This window comes from Polistes dominula, unplaced genomic scaffold (genome assembly GCF_049000335.1).
Source record: "Polistes dominula isolate Pdom_NZ unplaced genomic scaffold, Pdom_raw_medaka contig_49, whole genome shotgun sequence".
Classification (NCBI taxonomy): domain Eukaryota; kingdom Metazoa; phylum Arthropoda; class Insecta; order Hymenoptera; family Vespidae; genus Polistes; species Polistes dominula.
In genome coordinates, this window is record NW_028300914.1 from 1,719,779 (window position 1) to 1,734,531 (window position 14,753).

At 27.8% G+C, this 14,753-nt stretch overlaps 2 protein-coding genes across 4 annotated transcripts; one reads left to right on the forward strand and one right to left on the reverse strand.

The window, feature by feature from the left end:
- Window positions 1–7: 7 nt before the first annotated feature.
- On the forward strand, window positions 8–1,122 carry LOC107066810 (calmodulin-like protein 4). Its single transcript, XM_015321771.2, has 5 exons — window positions 8–146; window positions 225–255; window positions 397–528; window positions 629–811; window positions 904–1,122. Exons 1-5 carry the CDS (start codon window positions 144–146, stop codon window positions 1,002–1,004), a joined length of 450 nt encoding a protein of 149 aa, XP_015177257.1. The 5' UTR covers window positions 8–143; the 3' UTR covers window positions 1,005–1,122.
- On the reverse strand, window positions 921–14,242 carry LOC107066809 (neuronal acetylcholine receptor subunit alpha-7). Of its 3 annotated transcripts, none has more exons than XM_089169738.1 (9): window positions 13,987–14,242; window positions 8,353–8,489; window positions 7,978–8,132; window positions 7,150–7,333; window positions 4,915–5,131; window positions 4,164–4,298; window positions 2,357–2,526; window positions 2,131–2,209; window positions 921–1,928 (listed from the first exon to the last, which is right to left on the reverse strand). In XM_089169738.1, exons 1-9 carry the CDS (start codon window positions 14,045–14,047, stop codon window positions 1,675–1,677), a joined length of 1,392 nt encoding a protein of 463 aa, XP_089025864.1. In that variant the 5' UTR covers window positions 14,048–14,242; the 3' UTR covers window positions 921–1,674. The 3 variants fall into 3 exon arrangements, with proteins under 3 accessions (XP_089025864.1, XP_089025863.1, XP_089025865.1); XM_089169737.1 differs by having other exon boundaries at window positions 2,022–2,160; window positions 13,987–14,214; XM_089169739.1 differs by having other exon boundaries at window positions 1,685–1,928; window positions 2,131–2,160.
- Between the last annotated feature and the right edge of the window lie 511 nt (window positions 14,243–14,753).

Below are 14,753 nucleotides of genomic sequence, written 5' to 3' on the forward strand. Positions count from 1 at the left end.
AAGAAATATATATCATTATAATAGAATCAATACATTATCCGAAATTTTAAGGTTAGATCAGATTCTTATGTCAAACTCATTGACGTCAGACATTGTTGACAGGTGTCTGTAGAAATCAGTGTTAATAAAAAAGAAAGTTTACCATGGTAATTACAAAATATTAATTTAATACTGTAAATAATAAAATGTAAATATATATATATTTCTAATATCTTTAATTTTAGGCTCGTTATTTTCGAGAGGAAGATATTGATGGTATGATTCTTTGTATTTGATATTTTGGACATTATTTATTATATGTTAAAAATATGCTATTTATATGTACATTATTTATATATTTTATTTAATATCTTTACATAAATGTTTATTTAACAATCCTGACTTGTCTAATTACAGAATTCAGAGAATGTTTTTATTTATTTGCTCGCAATGGTCATATTCGTACCTTAGATGAATTGACCATCATTATGAGATCATTAGGCCTCAGTCCAACAATTGCAGAATTAAATAAATATCTTAAAGATAAAGGTTACCTATTCCTATTATTATTTTTTTTTTAATCAATCAGCTATCATGTTTAGTTTAAATTATGGGATAAAGTATTAAATCTCCTTTTTATATACCTTAGGTGGAAAAATGTCATTCGCTGATTTTCTAGAAGCTATGCATTTGCAAACAAGAGCAGAAGATCTTCCAAAAGAAGTAATAGAAGCTTTTCAAGCTGCAGATACTGCACATACAGGTACAATACCTGCACGACAACTGGCTCACATGCTTCTTCACTGGGGAGAAAAATTAAGTAATAAAGAAGGTAAGTTTTTGTTAAGAAAAAAAATGTTGTGTTTTTTTTAGAAAATATTCACTTACATCAATTTTCATGCGCTAATATTCTTTATACCAAAGTTGAACAAATCTTTCGAGAAGCCAATGTATCCATCAACGGTAATGTCAAATATGAAGATTTTGTTAAAATTGCCTGTGCACCGGTACCTGACTACTATTAAATATTAATATTTCAATTATTAATCTTTTATATATTCTATTTGAAGATATTTATTATTATTATTATTATATAACTTGTAACATTTTTATATAACAATATACTTTTTAAAAGAACCTTTATTTCTAGGCTTTAATATTGTCTAACTTCAATATCCTATAGATTTTTCATAAAGATTCAGATTACAAAATAAATATTGCTTAAAGCAAATTATTACTTTGAAATAAAATAAAATTAGTACAAAAATTCTATCTTATTATTACTTACTTACTTATTTACTTACTTACTTATACTTAATTTATCGATTGAATTTATGCAGCTGAGATAAAATGTTCGTATACAATATTTGTTATATAATATTTACAATATGACATTTGTCTTTAACAAGTAAACTTATGATTATTAAATTTCACAGTGTAAAAAGGAGTATAGCAAAAAATTAATTGTTTTAAATGAAAAAAAGTAAACATTCACAATCGAGTCACAATACAATGCTTAAGTTTCAAAGTCTTTTTTTTTTTCTTGCTTTCTAAATTACTGTATATCATTCTAATACTTTAATACGTTGCATAGTACGATTAAATGTAATTAATATTGAGAGCAATCGTAATTTGACGTTTTATACAAAAAAAATTGACTTTGATAGAATGTCAAGAATCATTTTTAAGATGATTTTAATCATAGTTTGTATTTTGTGTAGTAGGTGGTGGCGAACCGTATAAAATAACGGCTGTACTAACGATAGTCATTAGAAAGAAAATACCTAATAATATACGATCACTAACTAAAGCGATTTGTTTCCATTCCAATTCCGTTCTTTCTCTTTTATCTTGTTCAGCTAAACGCCTTTCGTTTCTCTCAATAGTCGCATGCACTCTTGCCAAAATGCGAGTCCATTGAATTTCCAGATTAGAATCCTTTCCAAATTCTAAAATCATTAAACACGATAATACGATTAGATAGACATATATATATCTAATAAAAAGAGATTACAAACTTTCAAAGAAATCAAACAATTTACCAAGATTAGGACTGCTACTGTTACTATCCTGCTTTCTTTTAACGTGCTTAGGTGACGTCATTTGTTGATGAGATAAATCACTTTTACAATGTAATGGACAACTATTTACCTTTCTCGTTGATGATGATTCTGCAGATTCCTAATACAATTGTGACGATTTTGATAAATCCAATGAAGTTGTTTTTTCTCTTTTTTTTTTAAGATAAAAATATTTTAACGTTATATAAATACATATGTATTATAAATACGTAAAAAAAAAAAATATACGTAAAAATGTATTATTATTATTATTATTATTATTATATTTAAATAAAAAAACTTATTAGTCACATTACCGACTTATTATCTTCTTGAAAATTAAGAAACACTATTCTTGCCAGCTTGTGTAGAACTAACGATCTCACAACTTCGGGTACTCTCGTGCCACGATGATGTAAATTCAAAGTCAATACCGCTAATCCTGACGCGAACGACACCAGACAAATGCTTACTCCATAATAGAGACCTAAATAAGAAAAGCAAAGTATATAATGACATTATTAAACACATATTCATACATATATATACATATATATTACTTAAATTATTAATTATAAAGTAATATTGTTTTCTTTTACAATTTAACTCAGTGACACATTCTATCAAAACTATAAAGAAAAACAATGGTAAAAAGTTCGTTTCTTTTACTTTGATTTAGTTAAAACTTGAAATAGAAACAGAGAGAGAGAGAGGCTATAGGATATCGATAAAATTGTCACTATTTATTGTTTCAATATAAACGCCATGTCTCAGTTGGTTGTCTCTGGTTCCACGCCAACGCATTTGAAACGTCACTGTACAAGCAAGGATTCTCTCAGTAATCATATTATTGGGAATGATCTTGATTGGCTTCTAGATTATTTCATATACACAATTTTCAATTACTTAATACGATATATATATATATAAGATCGAGTCATAAATAACTTCCGTTTTTTAATGAGACAAATGCACTGATAAGTGCAAGACACCTTTCATGGAGTTTTTTGTTTTTTTTTGCACTCTTTGCAATTGTTCAACGTATCTATTGGATTTTGCTTTTCAATATTACCTTTAAAAGGTTCGTCAAAGTCGGAAATACGTCCTTGCACTTGGTTCATCTTTTAAGATCGTATCTCCAGAAACGGAATTTGACAAACCAATTTCTGAACTGCCCTATCAGTTATCAGTCCTGCACTGTATAAGCTGTATATTTTTTCAGTTGCCACCTTAGTGCTATTGCCTTGTTTCAATTCTTAATGCATTACATGTCGAATATGCACTTTTTACTACCCCATTTCAGTGGGTTAAGAAAAACCGGTTAAATGTAACATTGACTGTATAAAAAAGTTAACAGAAGACTAACTGAATTCTCATCTATATAGTGATATTGAAAATCCGTTTGTTTCACGTTGTTTGTCCGCAATGGACTCCTAAACTACAGAACCGATTTTAATCAAATTTTGCACACTGTGTTCAATTTCATCCAACTTGAAAGATAAGATAGTTTATATCTCAATTTATAATCGCAATATTATTTGTTTATTAACAAATAGTCATGATTATCTCTGTTAGTTCGATAAGATTCTAACAGATGGCGGTATAAGGTAATTCGTTGATTTAAAGACGTGTGTATCGGACTGATTGTGAGCCACAGCAACACGTGGTAGGGCATCCCTAGTAATAGATAAATACGAAAAATAGATTTTACATAACCGCATCGGAAGTTACTTATGACTCGACCTAATATATATATATATATATATACAGATTATCTGAAAAAAGTAGCTTTACCGAGCTGAACAATTGTAAATTTATTATTCAATGAAATTTTGCATGTGTACGATGATATTCTTGTTTCATAAAACTACTTTGGGATTTTCTTTATCTCTGTATAAAATGACTATTATGGATATATCCTTTAAATATACAGTAACGTTCGTTCAAATGAATTATTCAAAAAGATAGAAAAATTGTATTGAAATTTAGTCGACTTATTTACGTATGTAAAACAAAAAAAAAAAACAAAAAAACAAAAAAGAGAAAAAAAAGCTTAGTTTAATATATCATTGATAATAATAAAATATTAATTAAATATATATAAAAATAATCAAAAATACTGACTGATCAGTGGTGTTTTTTCGGTTGGTGGTAAAGTTTCACGTATTGTCATTAGAAAGACGGTCATCGAAAGTAGTGCCGAAATCCCAAGTGTGACTTTTTCTCCAGATTCCGAAGGTACATAAAATACCAGTAGAGCTGCACAAACATAAGACGAGTGATAAAAACTTTTGCTACCGTTGGCATTTTAAACTGTGGAATATCGAATGAAAGGTTTTAGACAAGTCGTTCTCTAACTTTAAAAGATCCAAATCTTGAAAGGTGCAAAACGAAGTAAACCCTCAACTTCACCCCCCCCCTCCCGCCCCAAAAAAAAGAAGAAAAATCTTTGATTTCCTTTCCATTCACATTTTCTTTTTCTTTTGTTTCGTTTTTTTTTTTTTTTAATTTATCTTCAAAATGTTATCCAATAATTCGAGGTATATATTCGTCTCAATACAATTTTAATAATTTAATATTATTATATATAATTGTATAATTCTATTACGACATTTACAATGCACACAAGCTGTTTATTTATTTTTTTTTTTTTTTTTGGAATATTTCAAATTATATGAGTGTGTTAAAAACAAAAAATAAATGTACAAAATTTAATTAAAAAAAAAAGAAACAAACTATATATATATATTGGGATCTCTGGCAGGAGCGGCGTGGGTCGTAGCAATTTGACCTATCTACTCTAATTATAAATTTAGCCACCAGATAGCGTATTCAAGTGCTAGAGATCCCAATATGTATTATTGTAATAACTCACCGATACCGTTGATAAGTATACAAGGAAGTATAAGATTAAATACGTAAAACATGGATCTACGTCTTAAACGTATCTCATAAGTGATATCCGGATATGGTTCTGTACAACAAGAATAATATTCCACGTTTTTTCTTGCAGAAAAATCAACAAGATCAAATTCACCATTTGCCTGATAATTACTTATGTCACCTTTTTTACTTTGTTCCTCTAATTCGATCTGAAACAATGTTAACAAAGGACAAACAATTACTTTCAATATTAAAAGGGGGATTGAAAAGTAATGGCGTCGTTACTACGCATGTCAAATTATGTCTAATATTTCAAATCAAATAAATGATTGATGATTTTTATCGTTTAACAATTTTACATACCAGAAAGTAAAAGAGATCGATTAATTAATTGATTAATAATTAAAACTCTTGTTTGAATTTTCAGATTAAAAAGTGACATTACTTTTGCGGTTCACTTAATAATAGTACTAGAAAAAAAAAAAATGAAAAAAAAAAAAAAAACAAAAGTAATAGAATTCAAATTTATACCACAGCGGTGAAGGGGGCAAGGGGGAGGGGGGAGGGGGTTACTATATCTCTAGTTGGCTTTTTCAATCTTCATTTTTTCTTTTTCTTTTTCTCTTTTTCTCCCCGTTTAAATCTAATTATTAATTCGATCACACTTCGCCGTTAGCGGTGGGGGGCGAGGGGCAAGGGGCGAGGGGTGCAGGGCAGAAAGAGGGGCGGGGGCAGGTTGGTTGCAGAGAATTATGCGTCGTGAAAAATGGCTTCAATTGAAGAAGATTGGAAAGTAGGATAGGAAAAGGAAAAGAAGAAGTAGAAGAAGAAGAAGAAGAAGAAGAAGAAGAAGAAGAAGAAGAAATAGTAGGATGAAGGAGGAACAGGAGGGGAGGAAAAGAAGAGTTGAAAAGAGATAGAAAGGGTGAACTGGGAATTGGGAGGAAAAGAGAGTCAGAGAGAGAGAGAGAGAGAGAGAGAGAGAGCTCACCAATTGAGGAGGGAGTAAATCTGGGCTCGCATTGAATTCTTCTTCCATACAGGATTAAGCCCTTCGATCTGCCCGGAACCCTTTTCGACTGACGCGACGAACTAACACATTTTTCGATTTACTTCTCTCAAATGATTTACCCGATCGTACCAAAGACATCGATCCTAACATTCATAGTTAACAAACTACTATACACAACACAAAATGGGGAATGATGATGGTGGTACTCATGTTTTTCAATCTGTTTTTATGATATACCATAATTTCATATTAAAGATATCAATTTATACAGGATTTTTTTGTTGTCCCGTTTATGAAAAAACAAGTATTTATTATTAATGATATAAATTGTGTATCATCGTTTTAATGAAATGTATTCTAATCTTTGTTATTAATTAGTGTATGATATGAGAGAGTAATAGTGATAAAAGAATAGACGATTATTTTAGAAATAATTGTTGAAATAAAATTGAGCACGTTTTAACAAACTACAGTAAAAACTTAACACGCTGTTAAATTATACAATAGGGTTCTTTGACTATGTAAGTTCTTTAACGACTATGTTGATTTTACTTCGGAAAACTGTTAGTCAAAGTAAATTGAGAGTTTGCAAATGTAATTTAAGCTAACAAGATTGTGTTCCTTGATGATAAGATAAAAACACGGAATGTCTTAAAACTATTTTAACCAGTTATATTAAAATATATATATATGTATATATATATATCAAGATCTATTTGTTCTATTTTAATCAAATTGAAATAATATCTACAGCTGATCGCAGTTATTCGTCGAGAAATACAATGTGGTATTTTAAATACAACATCGTAAATATTAACAAGTTGGTATTTTTTTTTCTTTTTTTCATCAATTCATGGTTAAAGTTAATTGCACGGAAAAATCCACAGGGACTTTTCTGGGGTAGTTTTACTACGTTCCGAATTTTTTTTCTCTTTCTTTTCTATTTTTATCTTTTTTCTTTTTTCTTTTTGTTGGTCTGTTCCGTCGAACAATAAGTCGCTAAAGATGGTGGAAATTCACGGAAGAAATATTCCCAAGCGTATTTTTCTTTGTGTTGTTAAAATTCGTAATATCCAAAATTGTTCACAAATAAAACTAATCAAATTTTATTCAATTGCAGATTATTAAAATTAGACGTATCATAGAAAAACATTTTGTTCTATATTAGATTACTTTTCATTACTGATTTAAAAAATATATAAAAATAATAAATACCTGATATCCATCGTAAGTCCAAGAGGCCCACTTCAAGGCACACCTTTGTTCATCGAAAGGAAAAAATTCAACATCGATATCGCAACTGCTACGAAAAATACCATGACTTAACCATACCACTTCTCCTGTATGATTGACAATCACGTTTGTATTTATTATCGATGAACTATACTGCGGATCTGCGCTGTACAAAAATATTTAATAATATATAATATATATATATATATGTATATAATTTAAATTAATTAGTTAGATCATCCTATTAGTTTTTTTTTTTTTAATTTTATTAACCCTTCGAGTGCTGAATACTTTTAATTAAAATGTTTTGTAAGAACGGAATAATTTATCTTAATATACATAAATTACGTGTCACGTTGTTTGTCCGCAATGGATTTCTAAACTACTGAACTGATTTGAATAAAATTTTGCACACTTTGTACAATTTCATCCAACTTGAAAGATAGGATAGTTTATATCTCAATTTATAATCGAATTATTTGTTCATTAACAAAGAGTCATGATTATCTCTGTTAATTCGATAAGATTTTAACAGATGGTGGTATAAGGTAATTCGTTGACTTAAAGACGTGTGTATCGGACTGATTGTGACACCCTTAGTTATTTTATATTAATATTAACAAACACGTACATATGCGTTTATAAACAACTCTGGTAATTTTTACCAAACACCACTCTAAAGGTTAATAAACATATATTTTACCTATTTTAACATATTTAATGAAATTTCAAATTTAAATTAATTAAATATCATTATTCGACTATACAGTAGAAAAAAAGGAAGAAAACAAAATCTAAACACATGCTTACTTGTTATAAAGTATAGTATCAGGTCTCCAAACACGATTGTATGGTACACGAATAACTTGAATTCCAGCAAATTCGGAGGTGTTCCATTTCAAATGGTGATCGGTCCAGACTTGTGTGACCCAACAATTAGTCGTTAATATTTGATTTTTTTCATCCTACCAATCAAATAGATTAATTAATATTAATTATCGATTATAATATGATCATCGATATTGTTATTTATATAATTTCATTAATAATAATATATTAATCAGATTAATAACGTAAGAGGTAGTAATATCATACCAACTATTATAAACTCTTTATATTTATTTATTTATTTATAAGCATATAGAATATTTATTGTTCAAAGAATTGTCATGATTTTACACTTACCACATCGATGATATGATGAAGTGCAAGACCAAAGACAACGGTCAAAGGTTCGGATGAATTTTTAGCTGGTCTCACAGCAGCATCGTATCCATCCAACAAGTGTTTTGTCAATTTGTATTCGTTTTCATCACAGAAACCTGAAAAAAAAAAACAAAATTACATTCAAATGTATTACGATTCAATATAATTCATTTTAATAATAATTTAAATGTAATACATGTGATATTACAAAACAGTGTTGTTCAAAAGTTAATATCATCATCATCAAATATTAAGTAATTTTATATCAATTAAATTGTAATTCTTGAAAAAAAGTAAAACAAGTACATTCATTTAATTAACGTAGAATTTAATTTTCAATTTAATTAAATAGCTGATTAAATGTCTATCAAAGATTTGTTATTAATTCATTTTCTTCTTGATTAAATCATCAATAATTGTTTCCATTCATTTTAACATTATCATGAATTTTCGTTCACGTTTTTTTTTCTCTTTCAAATCACATTCCCATTTTAAAGAAATTGTCATTTCAATAAAATTAGATTGATCATTGAGAGTGTCAATCATATAATATTATACAAATTAGAAATACACATATATATATATATATATATATATACAGGTAGGATAAATATCTTCTGACATGATATCGAAGAACCGACAGAGAAGTATCGTTTGAAAAAAAATGACGGACACAGTCGAAGGGAACATCGGTCGTTTCCACAGCGAAATATTTTTACGTTCGAGACGTCCTTCGAATGTGATAGATGTTTCTCGCATCGATTCGCGCGACAAATTGCATTTCGTGAAATACATACAGGTGTATGTATATATATATATACATGTATATGTATATGTATATAACTTTTTTACTCTGTACAGTGTATCCTATATATCATATAAATATTGAATGGTTTTTTTTTGAACACCCTATATATAAATCGTATATAATAACTATTCTAATATAAGTAAAATGCATTAAAATATTCAAATAATTATTAATTAATCGATGGGAATGTGTATTGATGTTTAAAAGCTCGAATTGTATGATCGAAGTACCGTCCTCTTCGAAATTCACCTTCAGACTGGGGGTTCATTGCTCTCTGTTCAAATTCTTTCATTAAATGTTGTTTACATATTATTCCGAACGTTACACATGTCCATAATAGAAATAATATTCATAATAGATAAAATTGTTCCTTTTCTGAAAAGTTTTATAAACAACATTAAATATAAGAAACTTCATAAAGAACAATGTATCAGTCTAACGATGAATTTCAAGGAATAAGATACTCCGATCATATTTTGGGTGTTTTTAAATAACAATATACATTATTTTCAATTAATTAATAATTATATTTACAGTACATCGAACACAGTACTTTACTTTATTAATATTTGTAATTGTTTTAAGCTGAATTATACATATTTGTTTTATCGTTACTGCACAGTGATGATTTCGAGGGTTAAAGTATGTTGTAATATGAGAAGAGAGTGTATTAGAATATTAAAATAATTGTTAATTAATTAATATGAATGTGTATTGTTGTTAAAAAGTTCGAATTATATGATCGGAGTATCGTCCTATTTTGAAATTCATCTTCAGACTGACTCGTTAGTCTGAAGGTGAATTTCGAAGAGGACAGTACTCCGATCATATTCTAGGTGTTTTCAGGTAACAAAACACATTCTTTTTGATTAATTAATAATTATTGAAATTCTCTAATGTACTGTACTTATATTAGAAGAGTTAAAATGTACGAAATCATATACAAGGTGTTCAAAAGAATCATTCAATCTTTTCTATGATATATAGGATACACTGTACTAAATAAAAAACATATATGTAAAGAATATTTTGATGCACATATACGTGTATATACATAAGGCGTCAATAAGTATATATATATATATATATATATATTATATATTGTAACGTCATAAAAAAAAATAAAAAAAAATAAATATTATCAGTTGTATATTTGAAAATATTATTATACATAAAGAAGATTAAAAATTACTATCTATTTTATTTGTATCTTCATTTTATATATAGGATGAGTATCGTTTTACTTAATATATATTATCTCATCTCCAATTAACGAGATATCTGATAACCAATAAGCGAGAGGTTATAATAAATGTTTCACCTACACACAAATCTTTGCAAATAATAACACGAATTTATGACAGACATAAAGAATTTTTTTTATAGTCATTATCGTTAAATTTGTTGTTTTTCTTTTTTTTATTATTTTTTTTTCGTAATTATCTTTTCAATTATATTTTTATTTATTAATCATTATTATCTAGATTATATTTCACACACCACAAGTATATTATCTATTATATTATCTATCTAGAGAATACGAGAAAATTTTCGATAATATTTTACGTATGATAATAGCCAGCCAGCCAGCCCGTTGTTTTTGATCCTTTGGGAATGAAAATGATAAATAAAAAAAAAAATCAGAATAAACAGCAAGGATAACAAGATAATAAAAAAAAAAAAAAAAACAAACAAATGAAAAATATCATCCATATTATCAATCTTATTCTGATTTAGACAAATTGTCTGTTACAAATGATCGTTGGTAGAAAAAATGAAAAAAAAAAAAATGAAAAAAAATGGTTTGAAGATGCTAATATGGTATACGATAATATATAACAACGCTGACTAAATTATTCTAATTTTGCTGATAAATTTTCAACGATCTGATATATAAATAATATAAAAAATATTTTAAAAATATCTATCATTTTATTTACGAAAGATTTATCCTATGTCTAAACTTTTCTATTCGATAAATAGAAAATCGATGATGAATGATTGGAAATCGAATAAATGAACGTTACAATTTCGAACGAAAATTCTTCAATTATTTCAACGGTGAATATAGAGAAGGAGGGAAGGAAGGGGTGGGGGAGGAGAGGGGAGGGGATGGGATGGGATGGGAGGAGAAGGGAGGGAGTGGGGCAGGGCAGCAAGCAGAAGAATGAAGAGTAGTGGGCAGAGAAATTTGTGGAACACGAAACTCATTTACAACTCGATCAAATGCGATAATATTCTTGCAGGAAATCCTGTCGAGTTGAACGATCGAGTTTAACGGGGCATAGTCAGTAGAAATGAGCTTTCAATCGGAGATCGAACGTGTCTTACAATCGATCTTGTTATACAAAATGGTTCTTCGATATTCCAAAACTTCTATAGATTTGTAATGAACAAAAGAACCATTTTATTAGAAATCTAATTGTATAATTTCATTTTTTTAAGTAGTTTTAATTCCAATAATTATATTATATATATATATATATATCTCTTAATATATATAAATTACGTGTCACGTTGTTTGTTCGCAATGGACTGTTAAACTACTGAACTGATTTGAATAAAATTTTGCACACTGTATGCAGTTTCATCCAACTTGAAAGATAGGATAGTTTATATTTCAATTTATAATCGTAATATTATTTTATTGCGAATTATTTGTTTATTAATTCAAGACGTGTGTATCGGGCTGATTGTGAACCCTAGCAACGTGTGCCGGAGCACCCCTAGTTATATATATATATAATTGAATTATTATATTAAATCTATATTTTACTATTCTATATCTATATCTATGTTTATTATTTATTATATTATATATATATTTTATTATATTTATTAGTATTTTAATTATTTATAAAAAAAAAAGAATGATTAAGAGAAGTAATGTAAAAATATTTAAATATCCCGCCTAAAATGTAAGTGATCACGGTGTCACGTGATTTCGTGCGTAAAACGCGCCATTTTAAAAATTATACAAAACATACAAGTTGTATTACATGTTTTTTCTTATTTTTTGATTGTTTAAGTCAGAACCAATGAAAATCCGCATTACTTACACTTAAAAATTTTTGTTTGACGAATCTTTTGAAAACGTTATTTAAAGTACAATAAAAGTTTCAAGCTAAAAGAAAAAATATGAAGTTTTATCAATATGGGTAGTTTTAAATGAACGAAAAACGTTCATGAAAAACACAGATAAAGAGAATGTGAGCTTTTTGAATGAAAGCTCGTCGAAAGAATGATTATAACAAAAAAAAGAGATTTCAACGAATCGAATAATTCACTTCGATTCAATCGAAAAATTAGGGAATATTTTTTTTTTTTTTTTTTAACCTTTTTTATTCGTAAGTCTTCTTATAACACATGAATGTGTCAGAAATTGACTCTAGTAAAATTGATGCATAAGTGAAAATATATTTTTTTTTTTTTTAATTAAAAGAGAATGATCAAATTTATTACACAATTATATTATATACAGAGTGTCCTAAAAATTATTTAATTAAATTTACAAAATTGTTCATTTCTTTTCGACACTTGTATATTTGAAATGACGATATCGTAAATCAATATACGTTTTATATATAACAATACTATAACTACAGTTATATATATATATATATATTATTATTATTATTATTATGATATAACAATTTGATTATATTATCGTAAAATAAAAATAAAATAATTTTAATTTTATTAGAAAAAAAAGAAAAAAATCAAAACCATTTTTTCGTGTTATACTATTATTTTTTTTTAATTCGATTAAAAACAAATTTTAGGACACACTGTATATCGTTACCATAATAAAATATCGAAATTGATGAGAGAGAGAGAGAGTCTTGGTAATAATTGAAGCAAAAAATAAAAATGATCGAACGGTTAGATAAAATGGGATATGAAAAAAACATTAAAGAAAGATTATGCTCTTATATATACATATATATATATATATTGTGGGTCTTATTTGAATTTAAACAACACGTTGAAAAAGTTCTGATCGAAAATATATCGATCATATAGTTTAAAATCTACTCAAAGATTTATAAATTCGTAAAACGTGTTTTACGTTACCACACCACCACCACCACCACCATCACCACCACCACACACACATGTGTTTGATGATGAAAAAGAAACAATCGGAGTGGTGGGGATAGAAAAAAAAAAGTAGTTAAACAAAAAAAAACAAGAAAAAGAATTCATCAGAAGGGAGGGAGGGGGGGTTGAGTGAGTGAGGAAAATATTTCAAGGAAAATCCTTGACCCTTGACGATCGAAATGTCCATATTCGTGAAAATTTGAAAGAAGAGAGAGTGAGAGAGAGAGAGAGAGAGAGAGAGAGAGAAAGAAAGAGAGAGACACGGTCGGTAAATTAGCTGATCCTTCGAAGCGAGGATCCTTTCCAACTTTATATATGTTATAACCTAAATTAAAAAGTTAGGTTAAACTAGACGTAAAAAAAAAAAACAAAAATGACTTTTATTATCGTTGAAATCTAAGACAAATTAAATCTGAGATAAAAAAAAAAAAAAAAAAGATTACATGTGACTCAAGTAGTAAATTCTTCTAATTTGTCATTTAATTGAAGTTTGTTGAATATTTGAACAATTTCTTTCTTTTTTTTTTTCTAATCAAAGTTAAAAACGCTTGTTTTTCGAAAAAAAAAATGATAAAAATCAAAAACAAATGAGATATACAAGATAACATATAAAAAAACAAAAAGGATAATACATAATATAAAAAGAAATGGAAAAGGATTTATATATTTTTGAGATGATTAATAGTATATAAGTTAAAACTTACCATTTTTCAAAATAACCGCCAAAATTCCGTAGCGTAGGAATAGGACGAGATAAGGCGACATGGAATCGCAAAGGACGACTTAACCGCGAGACCGTCCGTCTTTCACTGATATCCGGTAGTTGAAAACCACGGTGCAATTTCGCCCCTGAATCCCGCGTTACCCCTACCCTCCTTCCTTTCAAAAGGGAAACTTGCGCAGGCGTTTTTCCAAAACAATACACACACATATACGAACGTTTTAATGATAAGTAGAGACCTGTTAGCAAACAAAAAATAAAAATTAGAATGAGAAAAACATGAGAATAAAAGATATGAGAGAGAAAAAGCTAAGAAATGAAAAAAAAAAAAAAAGATAGAAAACAATTAACAATCACAAAATTATTCATCTGAACGTAAATAATCGAAAAAGAAAAATAATTAACTTTTTACATACACGTTAATTATATCAATTGTATCATTAATAATTCGTATAATTGATTATTTATTCGTTACCTTTAAAATAATTGCCAAAATGAGCGGCGGGAAACTATCGACGGCGGCCGCCATGATGAGATTTATAATACTATCGATCGTAACATTTGATTGGCTAATAGCGATTATCGAAATTACCATGATCGAATTGGGTCGATCAAAACGAATATCTCGAAATGTTAAATAGATTTTAAATGAACGAAGTTGTTGTTATTTATTCATCGATTTTAAATGATTAAATTATGTATTCGATCGTATTCTTATTTTGTTGGATTTTTTCCAAAAAAAAAAAAAAT

Coding starts and splice junctions, on each gene's coding strand:
- LOC107066810 (XM_015321771.2), top strand. Junction 256..396: donor TCGAGAGGAAGATATTGATG/GTATGATTCTTT, acceptor GTCTAATTACAG/AATTCAGAGAATGTTTTTAT. Junction 812..903: donor AAAATTAAGTAATAAAGAAG/GTAAGTTTTTGT, acceptor TTTATACCAAAG/TTGAACAAATCTTTCGAGAA.
- LOC107066809 (XM_089169737.1), bottom strand. CDS start 14,047: ATGTCGCCTTATCTCGTCCTATTCCTACGCTACGGAATTTTGGCGGTT. Junction 8,133..8,352: donor TTCATCATATCATCGATGTG/GTAAGTGTAAAA, acceptor TTTGATTGGTAG/GATGAAAAAAATCAAATATT. Junction 4,299..4,914: donor TATACTTATCAACGGTATCG/GTGAGTTATTAC, acceptor ATGTTTGTGCAG/CTCTACTGGTATTTTATGTA.